At 41.7% G+C, this 21,581-nt stretch overlaps 1 protein-coding gene across 2 annotated transcripts in view; it reads left to right on the plus strand.

The window, feature by feature from the left end:
* FAM3D (FAM3 metabolism regulating signaling molecule D) overlaps window positions 1-21,581 on the plus strand; it is a 517,653-nt gene that overhangs the window by 260,674 nt on the left and 235,398 nt on the right. For both annotated transcript variants that reach the window (XM_085624738.1, XM_085624737.1), the window contains one exon: window positions 14,519-14,542. In XM_085624738.1, coding sequence (XP_085480864.1) covers window positions 14,519-14,542 — 24 coding nt within the window. The remainder of the gene's footprint in view (window positions 1-14,518; window positions 14,543-21,581) is intronic.

Raw genomic sequence — 21,581 nt, forward strand, 5'->3', positions numbered from 1 at the left:
TTTGAGTGAATGTTTGGTTAACTAAGTGGATTTGTGAGTGGCTGTAAAGGATAGTGAGTTTCTGTGTTAGTGGCTGTATGGGTGAGTGAGTGGTTGTGTGAGTGCTTCTATGGGTGTGTTAATGGGTATATAAGTGTCTGTGTGAGTGGGCACGTGAGTGGTTGTATGGGTGAGTGAGGCTTCTGTTGAGAGGCTGTATGGGTGACTGAGTGGGGGTGTAAGTGGGTGATTCGATGAATAAGTAGATTCAATGAGTAACTGTATGTATGAGTGAGTGGCTGTATGGGTGAGTGAGTGGCTGTAATAGTGGCTATATGAGTGATTGAATGGGTGTGTGAGTGGTTCTATAGAATAGTGAGTGGGTGTGCGAGCAGTTATATAGGTGTGTGAGTGGGTGTATGAGTGCTTGTGTGGGTGTGTCAGTAGGTGTATGAGTGGTTCTGCAAATGATGATGTAATCAGTGATGTCACTGTCCATGTCATTAGTGATGTAATATGTGAGTTCATAAGCAGAGCATTGCAGGGGTATAAGTTATAGTTAGCTCAGGTAACGATAACAGCTACATTTCACTGGTTTTGTACAAGTACAATCTGAGCCTAACTATAATGTCCTTGTAACCTTTGTTTTTTTAGTGAATTATATTTAAAATATAATTGATTAATTTCAGTGGTTTGTTTGTTTAAAATGGTGTGTTTTAACTGACAATTTAATCTAGCAATAACACCCCTTTAACCTTTTTCCGTGAATTTTTAAGTTTTTATTGTAATGTAAAGTAAAATGTTGATTGCTATATCTGGCATGGGGTTGGAGTCCAACCCCGGCATGCACTCCTTTTGGCCTTGTATGTCATGGGGTTGGTAGCAGGTGTTGGCCACAGTGCTTAGCCTATGGTCAGGCCCAGCACCCAACACCCACTGCTGCACACAGCTGACTGTGTCATGTAACAATATAAAGGGTGTCAGTTTAATTAAGGCAGACCTAATGGCTTTGAGTCAGCACATCAACATATATAAAGCTGACATATTGGCTTTGTACAGAAATCTGTCAATAACTATAAACAAATATATATTTCATAAATCCATACATTGAAATGTTTAATAACGGTTTATGTGTCTTTTTCATTTGAATAAAACATTTTAAAATAAAAACATTTAAACTAGTGTTAGAATCTTTTTTTTTTAATGTTCAAGCTTCAAAGTGCAGCCATAGATCCAAGGGGGTCTGCACTCCAGGTGAAGAGCAAAAACCTCCAGTGTGGACTGCTTTAAAAAATATATGGTAAGTTCTCCTTGGGCCATCGAGCCAGGTGATTATGGGGAGTGAGTGGGCTCACCACTCTTAGGCCCCGAGGACCCGGCCCCTGGGTCTGAAAGCAAATTAAAGGGGAGGGTTTTATGCAACTCCTGTCCCATGCCACTATAGAGCCAAGAGGACACCATTCCTCTGGCCCAATTTCTACAAAATAAGGGAGGGGCACACAGCACCCATCCCAGAACCACTGTTGAGCCCCCGGGACCTCATCCCAGAGGGCCATATTTCTTAGCAAGGTATCTGCCTCGGGGACCCATCCCCTGTGGAGCTCTACTTCACACTCTCCCAGGGAGCTTACCTCCATGCACTGTTGTTCCCTGTCCAGAAGAGTGTGTGCATACTCTGCCCATACTCTCTGTGGCAGGGAACTCAGCTTTATTACCACTTGAGTGGTAGGAAAGGAAATGTGTCAGCACCTGCCAGCACCAAGTATGGCCAGCTGGGGATATGGGGGCCTTGGGGCTCCCATCCCAGGCCCCAATGACCCCCTAATTTGGGGGCTTTGGGTTGGACACCAGGGTACACACCTATAAAATAAAAAAAAGAATTGTTGGGCTCCTGCTAGGCTTCCCCAATTGTCCAAAACTGAAAAGGAAGTTGTTGGTGCCCCAAGTGGGCACCAGGGCTCCCAGGTGATAAAAAATATGCTAGCCCCCACCGACTGCACTGTGTGTGCTAGAAGCTGGGGCCACAGGGGACCTGGGGGTTCTCTCTGCTGCCCAATAAACAAAATAAAACATGTGGCTTATCATAAACTAAAAACTTTGGATACCCCTTTAGCCCTGGCAGCCATATCATCCTACTTGAAAATGACCATGAAGCTGAGGGCCACAATGCAGATCTAGTTGACACATGTATTAATGTTCTGTCGTGCATCTGTAATTTTAATTGAATTTGAGATTGTTGTAAAAAACTGAAATTTTATTCTTTTAACAAATTTTTTATCTGTATGTACTTTTATGATATTGTTTTTACATATCGAATAAAGTTCATTATCTATCTATCTATCTAACATGTTTGTGTTCTGAGTGGGTACCGGGAAACCCAAAACAAATTGAAAAAAAAGAAAAATGAATAATAAATAAGGGAAGGAGACACATTTATTATTCACTGCTCTGTGAAGGAGAACACCATAATGCCCTGTGAGGGCTATTTACATTATTTTGATTACCTGTGTGGTGTCCTATGTGGGGCATTGGCACTAGCAAGCATTCATTTAATGCTGTGGAGACTGCAAGGAGTGTAGCAGCCACGCAAACAACATAAAAAAGTTAGTCTCCTGGGTCACTAACCCACTCCTAGCTGGAGCTCTAATCTCTTCAGCTGGAGTGCATGACCTTCGATTGTTTTTATGATTGCACTTTGTGAGTTAAAAATGTAAAAAGAAAGACTCAGAGAAATGTAGCTTTTATTAAACAAAAACGCTAAACAATATGTTTCTAAGACATTCTTTAAAAAAAAAAAATATTATTCAATCTATAGCAAATGACAACACATACTTTATACACAAATATTCATGGTCATAACAAAACATATCAGTACGTAACATGGAGCCAGAACAACGAATATAAAAGAAAAACAATTATACACATGGACTTTTTACCTAAATCCTACAATTAATTCAGATGTTCAACCGTCAGGCCCCAAATCAGGATACCTAATTTTTTCCGCTTCATTGACTTAAGAGAGTAAAGGCGATACTCCAAATTAAAAATATTATGAAATTTTGCCTGCCACATCTCAAATGTAGGGATGTCCCGCTGAAACCACACAGATGCAAAAACAGCGGTGCCACAGCCGCAGCAATGAATATAATATATCTGAATTTATATGCCGGCTGACAAATTTGTAAATTATCCCCTACCCCCATCAGCATTATGTCCCTTGTCATATACATTTGATGTCCTAGGATTTACGACAGGAACTGGTTTATTTGAAGCCTTAATTGCGGAAGCACATTACAGTCAAAAACACATGCACAATGCCAGCTCTTTCTATACTACATCTAAAACACTTCCCATCATTAGAGCCGCCCCACTTCATAATCCTCTCTGGTGTATAATACATAATCGTCTTGTAGTGTTGCGCTTTCAAATCTGCCGATAACAAGATCTTTGCTTCCATATCAATTGATTGTTGCACATACTCGCCCTCCTGCGCTTTCAAATTCGCTGATAATAAGATCTTTGCTTCCACTTCAATTGATTGTTGCACATACTCGCCCTCCGGGCCCAACCGTTCACTCCATTTAACTGTTTGTGCAGTCATATCATCTGGTTGTGTCTCGACTAATATAGCATACAATGCCCCAAGCCGTACCCTCCTTCTAATAGCCTCAACCATCGGATACATAGTTATTCCATCACCAATATGATGTTTAAATAAAAAATCCCGCACTTGCAGATATTACACAAATTCCTTTTGTTGAAGTCCATATCGATTCACTAAGCCTGAAAATGAGTCTAATGTCCCCCCTCGAAGAGATCTCCTAATTGTCTAATCCCTTTAGCCCTCCAACTCTGCATCCTGAAGTCCCAAAATATAGCTGGGAAAATGGATGACGCATCTAACGGCATATAGTAACTAAACCGTGAAATGTCTAACATTTTCCGTTCCAATTTCCATGGCTTATACGCTGCGAGCACAACCTTAAACCAAGTTTTTTCAAATAACTTGGTTCATAGAACTTCACTAAGAGGTTTCTAGCTTCCAATCCTAGCAACAACTGATATATTGACGGTGATTCCGCTATCAAATCATCTTCACCTGTCAGTAATATCCGTATGTTTTGAAGTATACAAACATAAAAATAAAAAATTAAATTAGGGACAGACCAACCCCCCCCGATTGCTTGGTAGCATCATATATTTAAACGCCTGTCTCGCATTCCTTTGCCACCATATAAACCTATCACAGATAGATTGGACTCTTTGGAGTTCTATTTTGGTTATTTCCAGCGGAACCTCCCTAAAGTAATACATAACTCTAGGAAGGATAATCATAATAAGTACATTTCATCTTCCCACCATTGTGAGATGCAAGCATTCTAAACGATCTAACTGCTTTTGAATCCCATAGACAATACTACTCCAATTCACATCTATCAAATCCTGCAATTACATTCTCCCTTTAATACCTAAATATGTGGCTTCGTCCATTACCCGTATATCGCCTGAACATGCCAACTTAGTGCATACAATCTGTGTTTTGGAAGCATTTAACTTATAGCCTGAAACCTCACCAAATATACCAGCTAATCTTTCTATCTCTGTAACTGCTTCCGCAGGATCTGAGGATGCAACCGCTATGTCATCTGCATAGGCTAAAACACGTACCTGATATTGTCCACAACTCATAGATTTGATAGGCTCACTCTGCTCCAACATGACCTAAGAAGGATTAATATACATTGCAAATAGCAGGGGGAACACAGGCACTCCTGTCTTCTACCCCTGCTTATCCAAACTTGCTCTGATTCCCTACCCATTTCGCAAATCCTAGCTCGTGGTGACTTATACATACTTTGTATAGCACCAATATAGCCCTGTCCAAACCCTGTCTCCGGCATGATGGCCCCTAAAAACGACCATGACACACGGTCGAACGCTTTTTCCGCGTCGAGAAAAATCAGCCCACACCTCCTTTGATTTACATTGGCATAATCAATAAGAGAAACTACTCTATTAATATGGTTAACCGTACTTCTGCCCGGTATAAATCCATGTTGATAAATAGACACCAATGGTGTGATAACTTGCACCAGCCTATTGGCGAGTATTTTCGCATAAAGTTTGCAATCTGAATTTAACAAAGGGATTGGCCTGTATGCTCCTGCTAGGTTTGAGGGCTTATCTTTTTTTGAGAAACACCGCTATGTTCGCCTCATCCCATGATGGAGGGGAATTCCCAGCCTGCGCCCCTTGGAATGTGATTAGCATATCTTTTTTCAAAGCTTGAAAGAGTGATTGATAAAGCTCAAGAGGAAGCTTGTCCGGTCCTGCAGCTTTAACCCTCGCTAATGAGCCCATTGCCTCCTCCAATTCCTCCATAGTAATTGTTGCATCAAGTACCAACTGCTGTTCAAGACTGAACTTAGCTAAATTCAATTGTTGACAAAAGTTCTCTATTTCCTGCTCATTGACATCCCTTTGCGTATACAATTCTTGATAAAAATGATAAAATATTCCCAATATCCCCTCCAAAGTTTCAACTGTATTACCAGCTGCATCCACCATCGCCCTAATTTTCTGTGAAGACTGTCTGACTCTTAACCTTTGTGCAGGACATCGTCCTGGAGCTTCCCCGTACTCATATCTATCTTGTTTATACAGCTTATATTGATGAGCAATTTCCTTACACCATATCGCATTGATTTTGGCTTTACAACATGCAATCTTGGTTTGTATATCATCAACCTCTAATCCCCATCGAAGCACCTGTATCAGCTCTTGTTCTTGCTTCCTTAAATCTTCCAGGAGCCGCTGTATCAAGGTTTGTGCTAATATCTGTTTGGCCAGTCCATAGCTGAATACTTCAACCCGTATTATCGCTTTGAGGGTATCCCATACTATTGCACTAGAAGAAGTTTCCCTGTTAACCTCCAAAAATTGAGAGACCCAGGTCAACATATGATCAATAAATTCCTTCTCCATTAAAAATTTCCTATTAAACATAAACACCCTGTGAGATTTTGACTGCCTAAAACTATAGACATCTAACAGTAGTGGGACGTGATCTGCAGTTTTTCTAGGCCATACCTGAATTTTTGCACCACCCATAAGTAACTTAGACAGAGACACATAGTCAAGTCTGACTAATTAATGATGGGGATATGAGTAAAACGTAGAGCCAGGATCCGGGTAATTTAAGGCCGCCATACATCTACCAATCCATGATCTTTTAACAGCTGCCCTTATGCTTTAAAAACCTTGGGTTTCCGACCCATATATTTATAATTGTCGTCATCTAGCTGATGTCCCTCTGTATGTAAATTAAAATCCCCACAAACTATCAAAGGGGTATCCCACAACGCCAATTCCATATTCAATTTCTCTAGTATAAGAGGTTCATCGAAATTCGACCCATATATTGTACAGATTGTCACCTTACTACCACCAATAATATATTCGACTATCGCCCATCTATCATGTTTATCTGACCTTTACCTCCCAGCCCCTGAGATGTCCCCTCGTACAAGAATAGCAACCCCCCTACTGGTAGTAGTCTGAGTGGTTGCAGCCAGTAGCGTATATCCGAGCTCTTCTAGCACCTTATGTTTAGCCCAAGATATATGCGCCTCTTGAATGCACAAAATGTCAGGTTGCATTAAACGCAAATCAGCTGCCACCCGTCTCCTCTTATTAATATTGTTTAAGCCACAAACATTAAATGAACATATACGTACTCCACTAACAGCCATTTTACCCACTATATTTTACCAATTTCACTGTCAACCAATTTATCTTTTCTACAAACATTTGTAACTCAATTTCATTTGCAAATATGACCTTGCTATACACTTTACTATGGATTGATTTCTTTGAATTTTTTTAATACCCCCCTGCCTACCCATCCCAACCCTGTCACCCAAACCATCTTTCCCACTCAACACCCACGTGTCCCCCTCTACCCTCTCAACCACCCCCCCACCCTTTCCCCAAAAATCAGCAATAGGGCACATAGCCCTGTGATGGAAGGTGAGTATACCACCTTGTGTTCAACCACCCACCAAAATATACTTGGTTATTAATAGTCAACATATAATATTTGCAAACTTATAGGAGGACACTATCTGAAATAGCCTTAAATAAAATTCAAAAAATAAAAATCATGCTACCTTCTAATCCCCATACAAAATTGTTTATAACCAGGCAAACAAAAGTGAAAACCTTCTGTTCAACAATAGCAGGTCTTTTCACAGAGTCGTCAAATATTCCTTAGCCTACTCCTCCGAAATGAAGAAGCGTGTTTGCCCTTTAGCCAAAACTTTCAAGGTGGCAGGATTCAACAAAAAAAGCTTGTACTCCTTTTTCCTGAAAAGGAGTGATTAATTGGCGCAACCGCCATCTCTTCTCAACCATATAATGGAAATAGTCAGGCCTAACAAAAAATTGCAAACCTTTCCCCATCCTCTCTTTATCTGGCCGTGCCAAATCATATACAGCCTGTCGAGCCAAAAAATTATTCAAGGAGATCAAGATTGCCCGTGGCCGCTGTTCTGGTTGTCCCCCTTTTGCCAGTCGTTGCTTGAAGGGAAACCTGTGCGCCCTTTGGACTTCCACAGCCCAATTCCAATGCAAAAACAACAGTTTATGGACAGAACGCAGGACAATGTTATACATTCACCCCAGTAAAGAGATCTGGGCCTAAATCCATCGTTTTTTTGCTCACCATGCCATTCCAGTTTGAACCCAGCCATATGCAAATCAGTCTTGACCCTGTACCTCATGGGAACAGTCCAGCCGAAACTGCCAAGCCAGGTCCTCTCTGGACTGGAAACAAGCATCCTAGGACTGGTTTCGGGGTTTCCACAGCCCAATTCCACTCCTTAAGCTCAGGGAAAGCCTCTAAAACAATTCCACCACAAACTTGTGAATGTCCTGTCCTTCAACCCCCTCCGGTATTACTATTATTTTGAGATTGTTTCTACAAAGCCTATTTTCCAAGTCTAGAAGCTTAATCTGGACATCTTCTTTGTGAGCGTTTATTGCTTCTGTAACCCCCTTTTATGCCTCCATTTGATCTTCCAACGTTGTAATTCGAGTCTCAACTTCAACCATACTCTCTGTGAATTCATTGCATATTTTGACCATCCTTCTGACCGTGTTTTGGAGCTTGCGACATGCTGTATGGGTTTTCAAATTCTCAGTCCGGGTCTCTACTATATGATCTAACATACACTGGTAAATTGATTCCAGGGAGATTTCTTCATCCGGCCCTACTGTAATCCCACCCACAGCTTGGTCAGAAAGGTTAGCATCTTCAAGAGCCATTTGACCAGACAAAGAAAAGTCCCAGAGCGGAGTCTTTGTCCCTTCTGACCCCCACCCCTATCCTTGGTAGTTATTTGCTTACGGACAGTGGGTAGGTCTAGATTATCATCCTCCGGGTTTGTGGTATTCGGATCGCTACCGAGACTTATTATTGAGCCCTCCCAGGAGCTTGATTTATGTCCTATCTCGCCATCATCTTCAGACATATCTGAGGGTTCGGAGAGTGAAAAGAACTTCTCCCCTGAGTCGACTTCCTTGCTATGAGCATCAGTAACATCGGCTATTACCCTAGACTCTGGTTCTATTACTTCAGACCCATCATCCTCCTCATGGAGTCCAACAGTCATCCCTTTTCCCCCAGCCTCTATAGCCACTGATCCTATAGTGGCCAGATTATTGCCATTAACCCATTCAAATTCAGATATTGCTTGATTCGGCATAGCTGCCCTTCCCAATGAGTCCTCTCCCTTTTCGACGTTACTGTCAATATTACCGTTACCCTCATTTGCCTTTTCCACCGATGCCGACTTAGATATATTAGAGGTTGATTGCTTTTTCTTGGTAACCACCTGAAATATCTGGGGAATCTTCTTAATAAGTGTTCCTTGATCTCCTCCTCCTGCCATAGCTCCTTCTGAACTCTCTAGGAGAGCTCTAGCGTTACCACCTGCGAGCGCTGCTCTAGTCTCTACCACGACTTCCATACTAGCTCTGGTTTTTCCTCCCTAGGCTGCTTTAGGAGGCATGTCGAATGACACAGCAAGAGTTTTATCAGGGCTGTCCACCAGTGCACTTAGCTAAAACAAAACACTTACTTCAAAGTGCCAGGAAAGTCTGCTAATATGCACCCCACTTGCAGCTTCGCGGACTCCGCTGATGCGTACTCCTCCAAACTCCTTCGATCAGCCCTGCTACTCCACTGCAGCTCCCAATTGCTTCACCGTGCACAGGGACTACAACGCCACACTCCGGAGCTACTCGCACCCCAGAGGAAACTGACCGACTGCACTCCACCCTTCTGCAGTTTGAATCGCCGCAGATACGCCCGAAGATGTGCGTGTCCAACCCGTAGAGCCTCCGCTCAATCCGTTCGGTCCGTCAACACAATTCACCACAAGCGGTATCTGTCTACTCTCAAGAAATCCCAGACTAAGGAACAAAACCACTTCTAGATCGCCTAGACTGCTGCTCCGACACACCAACACCAGCCAGGGCTGCTCGCCGATGCCAGTCTGCTCCGCTCCTCCTCTCCGGTCCCAGACACCACAGTTGCGCACCACAGGTGAGCGTGCTTTACCCTGCAGCGGGGTCCCGTTCCACGGCGTGTCCGATAGTTTCACATTTGTTTGGCTTGCCGCAAAGACCTTTAAAAAAAAGGGTCTTTTTACTCTGTAAAATTTACAAGGTTTACTCCGTGCATCATCTTTCCATAATCCGCAGCATAATGCATAACGCATTATTTCTCCGACCTGCTACATCGATTAAAGAGTGGTGAAGACACGGGAGCTGCTCACACACACGTTCAGCAAGTGGACACCATCTTGCCCTCGACCCTGAGTCATTCTTTTAACATTTTTCAACCCACATAATGTATTATTAAAAACTATGTTAAAAGAAATCACTATTGTTAAGCATTACATTGTGTGAATGACTAAAATATACATTAGATTAAAAATATTGGCGATTTTCGGAGAAAGATGATAGGTCTGCTTTATATATATTGATATGATAACCCCTTGAGAAAGCCAATAGGATGACATTTTATATTTTGGTTTTGTGTCTGTTTGACAAAGTCAGTAAGTCTGTCTGGGTGACGCCAGGACCTGAGAGACCTATTGCATGCTGTACGTGCCAGAAGGCTGTGTGTGGTGTGGGGTTTACTACTTAAAAGGGGCTGGATGCAAGGCCTGGGGGGGTTGATTCAAGTGATGTGTAGAAAACATTAATGGAACAGTGGAGGCCATGCTGGAGGTAATCGGCTACTCACTTGCAGAGCAACTAATATTTTATACAGCAATTTTATATGTTACCCAGAAAATATTTATAAAAAGGAGGAGTCGAAAGTCCAAAGTTGTACTACCTGCAGTGAGGAATGAAATGCAATGTAAAAGACAGATCAACTACTTTTAAAGTCCTCTTTTCATGTTACATAAGGATAGATTTGCTGAGAGTAAGGGCCTCATAACAAGTATGATAAAATTAACAAATCTGGCTGGTATCTCTTGTGAAAATCCAGCCATTTCAAGTATGTATCCAAGAATGCAGAATAAATAAGGTGACCTGGGAAATGTAAGTAAAAACAGGAAAGCCTAGATTTTATGTCTGGTCTACATGCTTCTTTAGTTTTCTCACCAGCTTTGTGTGATAAAAAAATAATAAATAGAAGATATATAGATGTGTTTTGCATCTTCCTCTCTTCATCCATTAGTCTGTTCAACTGTCATTGACATTTTGCTTTCACTCTTAACACCATACTGAGGGGACTAGTGGGTCAGGCCACTTCAGCCAGTGGCTCCTTTGCACTGTGAGTAATGTCATTTTATCCTGCTCACATGTGCGCATCTGCCTACAAAGCAGTGCACTTCAGTGCCAAGAGTTGGACTCGCACTTTACATTACCTTTTAATTTTTTTCTGTACATTCGTTACTGTTTTTTAGTCATCACTGTATGTTCAAACCATGGACCCAATTCACAAAAAAGTAGTAAACCTGAACCTGTAGACTTATGCCAAAATGTAGGGGCAGATTTGTTAATTTTTAGGTTTCTGAATCATTCCCTGAAATGTGCTTGTAAAGTTGTGCGTTTCACAGTTCACAGACATAATTCTCTAAATGTCATGTGACTACTTCTAAGGGCTTCTAGTCCCACTTGATAGTGGAGAATTCCATATGGGTGTTTAGACACACTGTTCAAACACAATATTTATTTCTATTTCTTTCTCCAAGAGGAAATAATTTTTTCCTGAGAGAAAAGCCCTTTCTCTAAACTCTCACTAAACGTGTGTGTGATTTGTTCCCCTTCCTATCCTAGAAGAAAAGTTGCTCCAGCCCTAAGCTGGAGTAAATTTCTGACCTTTGCTACGATGGAAACGGGTCTGATTGCAGGTTGGGAATACACACAAGCAAATTTGTCTATGGGTATTTCCTAATTTTAAAGGCAAAACAAATCTTGGAATGGCCACACTCATGTGGAAATATCTGCCCATGTAAATGCCTGCGAGGGATCCCTTTCTAGATTTATGTTAGGCATCAAAAAGTTAAATTATGTCTTAAACTTACATTTACTGTGGAATTTACCTTTGTGACTAAGGCCCCACGTCTTCAAGTTACAATAATTCAAAGCCAATTGTGTGACTTTTCTTTGCTATGATGGGCATTAAAACAAAACATTGTTTCTACACCCTGTTCTATGTACATCTTTCTCCTACGAAGAATTTTTTACATTCCAGTAAATTTATAACTGATGGCTTTTTTCAAGTTTAAATTATTATTGCAAGCATATTATTTGGGTTACTGATCGAGGGGGATGAAATCCTACCCAAGCAGCAAATGCAATCTCTGTCAGAGTGAAACACAAGCAAACCCCAAATTAACCTGTGCTTAACCCTCTGCTAGCTTGTCGCAAAAACAGTCAGGCTTAAATTAGAGGCAATGTGTAAAGTATTTATGCAATACTTCAAACAGTAATAAAGTGAAAACTCAACACAATAAAAATCCCACTCCAATTTGGAAAAAAAGTTACATTTAATAAATTATTTGACACTAAAACGACAAAAATCCAATCAGTTGAACTGGAGATATGTAATTCTAAATATTTCAGGTAAGTGCAGTGGCTAAAAGCTCAAAGCGAGTTGACTTCAAAAGGCCAGCACAAAGAATTCCTTTTCAGGTGGAGGGGGTGGTGAGAAGCAGCCGTTGACAGCAACATCATGGTGCGAACAGGCCCGCTCGTGGTCGCAAAGAGCCCAAAACTCCAGGATTTCTCCTTTTCTTGAGGCGAGAGATAACTGATTCCACACCAAGGGTCCAGAGCTTGAGGTTCACCTCTTGGGGATCTGGAACTCACTCCAAAAGAAGCCAGCAGGGCTCAGACAGGCCCAGTTGCAGGTCCAGGCAGCAGGCCAGCTGGGCAGATGCAGGAAGGCCTCTGGAGCTTATTATGTTGTAATAGCTCAGATTAGGATGTCAGCCAGCTGACCCTTGGTGTGACTTCAGTCTGGAATCAAGGGTGCAGGTCCAGTCTTCCTTCTTAGCAAGCAGGGCAGCAGGTGGCATGGCAGCAGACGGCATGGCAGCAGACTAACAGGCCAACAAAATGGCATTCCTTCTTGCAGCAAACAAGCACTGCAGTCCTTCTTCTGTGGTATCCACAGGTCCAGGAGTGTACTCAAGAGTTGGGGTTTAGGGTCCAATTTTTATACCTTGTGCCCACTTTGAAGTAGGAGATGGTTTTGGAGGATTCCATCCCCAGAGGTGCTTGGAATGTCCTGCCTCCCTGCCCTGGTCCCCTGCATGTCTAAGGTCATAAAAGACTAGTGTCAAACCCTTTTTAAGAGTGCTCTGGCAGAGCCTTTGTGATATGCAAGTGTTGTAGGTGACAGCTCTCCCCCCCATCAAGTCAGAGATATACCATCCTCCAACACCTATTCTCCTTTGCCTCACTGTCTGGGAGCAATAGACAAAGACCAACTGCAAAATACAACTAGTCATGCGACCCAGGAAATAAGCTGCAGGCACCAATTTTGACTTAAAATCCGACTTTACCTTTAAAGAGGGTCTTAAATTGCAATTATTTAGACATCAACCTCAACACTCCTAGATGCTCCTAATTGAAGGTTAGCACTAGTTAAGTGAAATAAGTTAACATAATGTTATCCTACAGTAGAGGAAGGCCTTCCAATAGCAAAAAACAAATTTAAGAGTTTTTCACTACCAGCACATGTAAAAGTTAAAAGTATATGTCCAGTCCAACTTTTTAAATACACCACACCCTGCTCTATGGGCTGTTTGGTGCCTACCCTAGGGGTGACTTATATGTATTAAAAAGGATGTTTAGGCCTGACAAAAGCTTTTTTTGCCAGGGTGAAATGACAGTTTCATACTGCACACAGACTGCAAAGGCAGGCCTGGAACATGTTTAAAAGGGCTACTTAAGTGATTGACACAATCATTGCTGCAGGCGCACTAGTAGAATTTAATTTACAGGCCCTGACTACTTGTGGTACCACTTTACTAGAGACATACAAGTACATTATATGGGCCAATTGGGTGGAAGGCAATTTCACCATGTTTAAAAGAGAGAACACATACACTTTAGCACTGGTTAGCAGTGGTAAAGTCTGCAGAGGCCTAAGGTCTACAAAACGCGATCAGCAAAAAAGTATGAGTAAGGCAAAAAGTTTGGGGGAAAACCACCCTAATGCGGACAGGCCTAACACATATGGTTTTCATGTTTAAGCGGTGACATGTTTTCTCTCTTTCTTTTCATTTTTGCAGCACATGCTTGCAATTCAAAAAAACATTGAAAAGGACTGCAGAGGCCACAATTTTTGTATTTTCCAATGCCCTATATACTTATGATGTTTTTTTTTTAGCTATAAGCCAATATATTCCAACATGAAGTTCTGGGTATCAATTCAAACATAGATAAGGGGTGATAAAGATTAAAATATTAAGGACAGTGTGTGGTATTTTCTCCTGGAATTATTAAGAACTGAAGCGGAAAAAAATCCTTAAACCAAAGAATATTGTTAACAATATTAGTATTTGGACGCTCTTTCTTCTACGGTACAATATTTAATTAGAATCTCAAGACCTGACGAGAGAATATAAAAGTCTAATTATCTATGAATATTTGTATGTAAATAATTGTTATTGAGTTTAAATATCGAAAATAATCGGGAGCAGCCTCTGAAAAAACAATGCATAAATCAAACTTTCCTTATTTAAGAGAGGCACGTCTTATTGGAAGAATATTCTACACGTTTGGATAAAAATGCTCACTTGTAATTATATGTATGTGGGGAGGAATGCTTAGTTACCTGAGTAATAACTCTATCACATTCGCTTTCCTGTGTTATTTGAATTAGAGAATTTAAAATGAATGCCAAAACCTATTTCTTTCCTAAATTTGTATGGTTTTATATACTGTCTGTTTTGGAATTATAAAAAATGCAGATCATATTTAACAGATATTGTTGATTTATTTCACCTAGATATTGTGCCACAAGAAATTGTAGGTGAGTATAGCATTTATTATACCATTTATTTATCTATTATGGAATAAACTGAAGGTCCTCGTGCAATATGGCTAAGGAATCCTTCACACCTTCACAATGTTGTCATGATTAGCAAGCATAGAGTCTTTAATAAAAGAATACGGCATATTGTTTATACAAATGGGAATGCAAATTCTTTTTAGTCAGAACAATTACATTAGACATAAAAAAGAGCAAATAGTTTAAATCACTGCCAATGTCTTTGGGTAACATCTCTACCTAAAGCAAACCGTTACTGGTCGCTGTTTCTCAGAGGACAGTCCATCCCAAACTTCCATAAGATGCCACATGCAGAAAGGTACACATACACAAGTAACCCCAAAGCAGTCTTGGACTTGTTAGGTCTCTTCAGTGGGGCATAGCTTCGACACTATAGCACAGAGAGCAAGAGGCCCATATCAGGCCCTGCCCTTAGCCACTAATGATATTTCATCAAACACACAAACGGAAGAAATGGTTACAAATGATCTAAACCAGTGGTTCTTAACCTTTTGATTTCTGTGGACTCCATCATAATCAATATTGAAATACAGGGACCCCCACTTGTCATTACTGGAATGATCAAATTATTGGAATCTGAGGATCCCCACTGAGTCATTACTGGAAGCCGGGGACACCAGCCTAAGGCATTTCCATAATTTGAAACACAAAACAATACACTTCATTTTCAGTACTGGCCCTGGGAGATGTGGTCCCCAGGGCCTAAAAAGGCTCAGGGAGGGGGCCTGCATGCCGGCTCCCCTTTATTTTAAGTAATGGCCCTGGGGGATGGGGTGCCCAGGACCTAATAATGCCCAGAGAAGGGGGCTACGTGACCCCCCCTGCCCTTTCATTTAAAAAAACGCCCTTGGAGATGGGGTCCCCAGGGCCTAATTAGGCTCAGGTAAGGGGGCTATGAGCCCCACTCTCATAGTAAAAAAAGGCCCTGGTGGATGGGATCCCCAGGGCATAATAAGCCTTGGGGAGGGGGCAATGAAGCCACTCTCCCCTTTCATAAAAAATTACCCTGGGGATGGGGTCTTCAGGGCCTAAAAAGGCACGGGAGGGTGGTTACTTGGACCTCCTCCCCTATTAACGCTACCCCCTCCACTTTCATAACAAACAGGCTGGGCTTGGGTAGGGGAGGTGTCTGGACCCCTCCCCTTTAAAAATCATAAGGCCCTGTGGCCAACCGCCCTCCGCGCACGGCCTTTGGTCATGCATGGTGGGGGTGTTGGCTTTAGGTATGGTAATAAAATAATACTTTCCATTAAAAAACCCTAGACATTCACAGACAAAATCAAAGGTTAAAGTAACATTGTAGTTAGGTGTGATAAAAGATCTGTTTTCGTATTTTTATAAAAACTTCGAAATTCACTGGAAAAAGGTTAAAGTTACATTATAGTTAGGTGAATATGCCTGTGAGAGCATTAACGTTTTGAACTAAAAAAGCACAGAAATTCACCAGTTTTAGTTAGCAGAGCCTCTGGAAAGAAAGCTTGGCACAGGACACGCCCCTTTCGTTAGCCCATGTTTTGCCACTTTGAAGAGCCTGGGCATCTAGGTGTCTTCTTCTTGTGTTTTATAAAATTGAATATTCCTTTGGGCGTCCCTGTAAAACATGGCTCCCAAGAGTTCTGCTCAGGTCTTTGGGTTGTATTCCATATTTGCAAAATGTACAAGAGTATGGGTTGAAAACATTTATACAATGCATTTGTAATGGCTGCAAAATGTGTTTATTAAAAAGCTGTGAACATTAGAATTGGGGAAGGGTTTCTCCACAGCATTTGCCAGGGAAAGAATTTCTCCGAGGCAAAGAAGGGTACATATTTACAGAAACATCCACAATAAGGTTAGATGATTGTAGGTTATGATTCTGGAGAAGATGGGTGTTAGAATGAGATCATAAGACACTGTGAAACTCAGAGGACATGTCCTCCAGTTGTATTTAAACACAAAGCTGAGCTCCTCATTATTCCACACACACAGAAAGTTTAATAATTTATTGCTTTGGACTTGGGTCTGTGTGAGGACTTCCGGTTATTACATTAGCAAGAGCTAGTGAAAAATTCAAATCTGGGGAATCGGGACCGAGTCTCGGCAATGACACTCAACATCCTGTAATTCTGGCCAAATCACTTAATCTTCCCGTGCCTAACAAAAATGAATGTGTCCTTGTGTAACGTAACTGGTGCTCATGCAAAACATTCTGATACCTGTGGGTCAAGTGTGCGCTATATAAAACTCTGGGGGAAAAAATGATATATTATAATTTCTGCCTTCTTTTCTCTTTTCATATATATTTACATATATATTGAATAAAAGGTACAGATCGCATTGAATGATGGTTCAAATATTTAAAATTTAAATCAAACGCCAGATTATTGCTTTGAATTATATCTGTATCTATTGATGAGTATAATGAAAGATGCAGTCAACATTTTCTTTAAAAGTATTTTTTGCGGCACTTCAAAATTACATGTAATTTTGGGACATATTGGTTAAAGATATACTCGCTATATTAGATAGTGTGTCTACAGAAATATATTCTTTGTTACAGGATTTACCTAATTACAAATAACTGTGTGTGTAATTTTTTGCACAATGGTTTTGAAAAATTGAAAAATTAGAACATTTATTTCAAGAATGGATGATATATACCTCAGAAATCATGAATTGTGTAATTCTGTAACTTCATATGTATATCAGTACACCGATTGATTGTAACGTCATAAGAAATGTTATGGAAACACATTGCTATTATTTTTGAACACTGTAAGATGGCCGCCTAAATGTGGATTCAAGTTTACATTTGTAAATTCACCCCTTTTCAATGTCTAGAATAATTACGTATTTATGTTGCCCGGTAACACAGTGTCAGCATCGTGACAAAGGCTAAACGCTGAAACGGGTAGATGCTGAAAACGATACCTCTCTTTTCTGTGATGTAATAAAACTCACATCTTAATTCAAGCCCCATCGAGTGCCGTCTCCTTTCTCCGGATCCGTATTGGGAAGAGGAGATATATTTATTTTTATATAGATATATATATATCGTCCAAGGCCCCCCCGCAAAGAAAGACCAGCCACACACAGTGGATCGTTTGGACTGGCTGATTTAATGGAAAGGCATGATGCATTTCAGATTATTTCCTTCCTCAGATTCCTTCCTCGACAGAACAGTGCCGTCAGTATCCATCATTTAATGGCGCCTGCTTCACTCCGATAGGCGAAGATGACATGGTGGGCGTAGCAGACGTTGGGACGCTCAGTAAGTACCTTCCCCCATGTGGGTGGCGTTCTCAATCCTGCCAGTTGCACCAATCACACATGTGCCACTCTGCCGGTCCCACAATCCAACATACAGCCGTTTTTCTGACACGGGAAGTCCTGACCTGGAATCTTGGGCTGTAGTCGGTCCCAACGATTGCTGTTGAAATTATCAGAAAGCGGCGGCGCGGCAGTTTTCCAAAAGTCTTGAAAGAGTCCAAAGTGCCACTCAACCTGCCACACTGCTTGTGGATGGGGTGCTCAAGGTGCTTAGTGGCCATGCACCACAATATCAAGTCCAAGGCCCCTTGCAAATAAAGACCAGGCACACACAGTGGATCGTTTGGACCGGCTGATTTAATGGAATGGCATGATGCATTTTGAATTATTTCCTTCCTCAGATGCCTTCCTCGACAGAACAGTGCAGTTGGTATGCATCATTTAATGGCGCCTGCTTCACTCCGATAGGCAAAGATGACACGGTGGGCATAGCAGACGTTGGGACGCTCGGTAAGTATCTTCCCCCATGTGGGTGGTGTTCTCAATCCTGCCAGTTGCACCAATCCCACAGGCGCCACTCTGCCGGTCCCACAATCTAACATCCAGCCGCTTTTCTTACATAGGAAGTCCCGACCTGGAATCTTGGACTGTAGTCAGTCCCAACGATTGCTGCTGAAATTATCAGAAAGCGGCGGCGCAGCAGTTTTCCAAAAGTCTTGAAGGAGTCCAAAGTGCCACTCAACCTGCCGCACTGCTTGTGGATGGGGTGTCCAAGGTGCTTAGTGGCCATGCACCACAATATCACGTCCAAGGCCCCTTGCAAAGAAAGACCAGGCACACACAGTGGATCGTTTGGACCGGCTGATTTAATGGAATGGCATGATGCATTTCGGATTATTTCCTTCCTCAGATGCCTTCCTCGACAGAACAGTGCCGTCGGTATCCATCATTTAATGGCGCCTGCTTCACTCCGATAGGCAAAGATGACACGGTGGACGTAGCAGACATTGGGACGCTCGGTATCTTCCCCCATGTGGGTGGCGTTCTCAATCCTGCCAGTTGGACCAACCACACAGGTGCTACTCTGCCGGTCCCACAATCCAACATCCAGCCGCTTTTCTGACACAGAAAGTACCGACCTGGAATCTTGGACTGTAGTCCCAACGATTGCTGCTGAAATTATCAGAAAGTGGCAGCGCGGCAGTTTTCTAATATATATATTGGAAACTATGTGGTTCTGCTCGGCATGATCAACCGAGGATGCTAGCGTATGGCTGAACCAAGTGGCACAATGTCGATTTTACATCCATTATTGCGCTGAACCCAGTAAATCTGGGATAATTGCAGATTTACCGAGTGTAGCATTTTCTTGGATGTAAAAAAAATAAAGATATATGTGTGTGTGCGTTTGTGTGTATATATATGTCTGTGTAAATATATGTGTATATATATATATATATATATATGTGCCTGTGTGTATACATATATGTGTGTGTGTGTGTGTGTATGTTCGTATATATATATATATATATATATATATATATATATATATATATATATATATATATATATATATATATATATACGATATTGGCAACCCAGCAGCGCTGTTTACTTCTTCCAACCACTTGGGATGATATTTTAAACGGAGTCACAGATGTACCCACTGGGGTTGTGCACGGAGTCTGGCTATATGAACAGCAACTACCATAATGCTTTGCCACAGCCCACATGGGCGGGACTCAAATAATTAAATAAAACACGTGCATGTAATCAAGCAGACTGTTTCCCGTTTGTGCAGCCAGTGACCAAGGGCGCAGAGACGCTCGAAACGCGTATGGCACCACAGGAGAGGAGTGAGACAGGCTGTGAAGCTGCTGCCAGTGACACGTGTGTGTGAACCCCTTCGTGCGTAGCATTCCTACGAGGGCAACCTTTTTTGCGATACATATATATTTATATATATATATAATCTACTGGCGGTCGCCAGTAGATAGTTATAGTTAGGACCTATTTTCCATAGGAAATCCGCAATATTCTATTTGGAATAACGTTAGCACCGGTTGACGAATCCTCGCGAAAGTTTCCAAACTTTTGGCCAGCTCCGCTCCGCTCCTACCCTGAAAGTTTTGCGGTGATCCGTCAAGCGGGGGCCGAGAAAAAGGGGGGTCCAAAAACGCATTTTCCCCATGCAATTTCCCATAGGATCTGTTGTCGCAGCTACAGCCCGAACCGCTGAACGGAATGACACCAAATTTGGCAAAGAGGTAGTCCTCAGTTCGGACTCGTGCCTTTTGCATACATGGTGGGAATCTGTTCAATAGTTCCTGAGAAAATTAGGGTAAAAAAGTTAGTGATATCTTTGGCCGCGGAGGATCCACGGACCGTACCTGCACCGTAAGCGCACCCTCCCCGAACCAAGCGCGCACCTTCCCGATCGTGCGCTGAATGCTAATTGGCTGTCGAGTGTCTCTCTACATTCGAAACCAGGAACTGTTGGCGGCCATTTTCTGCCTCGGTAGAAGCGAGGCTGAAGACGCAAGGGAAATAAGTGTGTAAAACATATAAGGGGGGCAGAGTGGAAATACTCTGACCCTCTAGAGGTGCTTAGGGGTCCCAGAAGGACCCCCTGGGGCCCCCTTTAAAAAAAAAAAAACACTGGGAAATGCGCGCACGGTGCACGCATCCTATTGCGTTGGATGCACGGATTCTCTCGCGGTGGGTGCGCGGATCCACGGCAACGTTTTTTGAAAAACGACAAGAAATCATTGGTTGTATGACAACTTTCTACACTGAAAGGTAGGGTGTATATTTCTGTTTTTTAAAGGTATGATTGTTATTGGTTAACAAAAACAGATTGTAAGGAACATAATACATGATAAGCTGATATGTTGAAAAGTCAAGCACACTTCCTGTCTTGTGTAGGAACATTGTGTGCTGAACTTGTGACCTGTGAGCTCAGTGCAGTGTTCCATGACCTGTTTCTATGGTAACAGGCAGAAGGCAGATTGGGGGAAGGGTTGAAATGTATTTCAGTTGGAAAGGGTTGAAATGTTTAACCAATAGAAATGTGTGTTTGCTTTTGAGTTTATGTGCGAAGGATTGTGATTTGATGTTTACATGTATATGTGTGAAAAATGAAAGGGAACATTTTTCATTCTTTGCTTTTGCTGAGAGGTGCACAGTGCAGAGATTCTGTAAAAGAAAATATGGTGAGTGATTGATATACTTCTTAATCTACAAAAGAACTTGAAAGATGAGTTATTTAATTGTGAGGGGATGTATGTAGACTATTTTGATTTTAATCAGACTAATGTATTTTTCCTGCTAAAGTGTAGGGAGTACTTTTTTTCTCTACAATGTGTGTGCATGTAGAAACCATTCTGTGATAAGCATTTGTGTTTTTCATGTGTTTGTAAACAGATAACTGTGCAGTTTTTATATTTTGGTAGAATTAGAAACCAATCATTGTTAATGAATTTGTGAAATGAGTTATGTTATGTTTCTATACTAAAATGTAGTACTACTTCTAGATGAAGAAATGTGTTTTGGTATAGTGCAAGGGATAGTGTTGTTTGTCTAGAATCACACAGTGAGTCTGTGTGCATTTGGGAACCACTGTGGGAGAAGCATTTGGTAACATCGTGTATTTGCCGACAGATAACTGTTTTAACTTGTCATGTTGTGAAGTTTTAGTAGCATTAGAAGACAGTTATGGCTTATGATTTGATTAAATGAGTCAGGCTTTGAC

This window comes from Triturus cristatus, chromosome 9 (genome assembly GCF_964204655.1).
Source record: "Triturus cristatus chromosome 9, aTriCri1.1, whole genome shotgun sequence".
Lineage (NCBI taxonomy): Eukaryota > Metazoa > Chordata > Amphibia > Caudata > Salamandridae > Triturus > Triturus cristatus.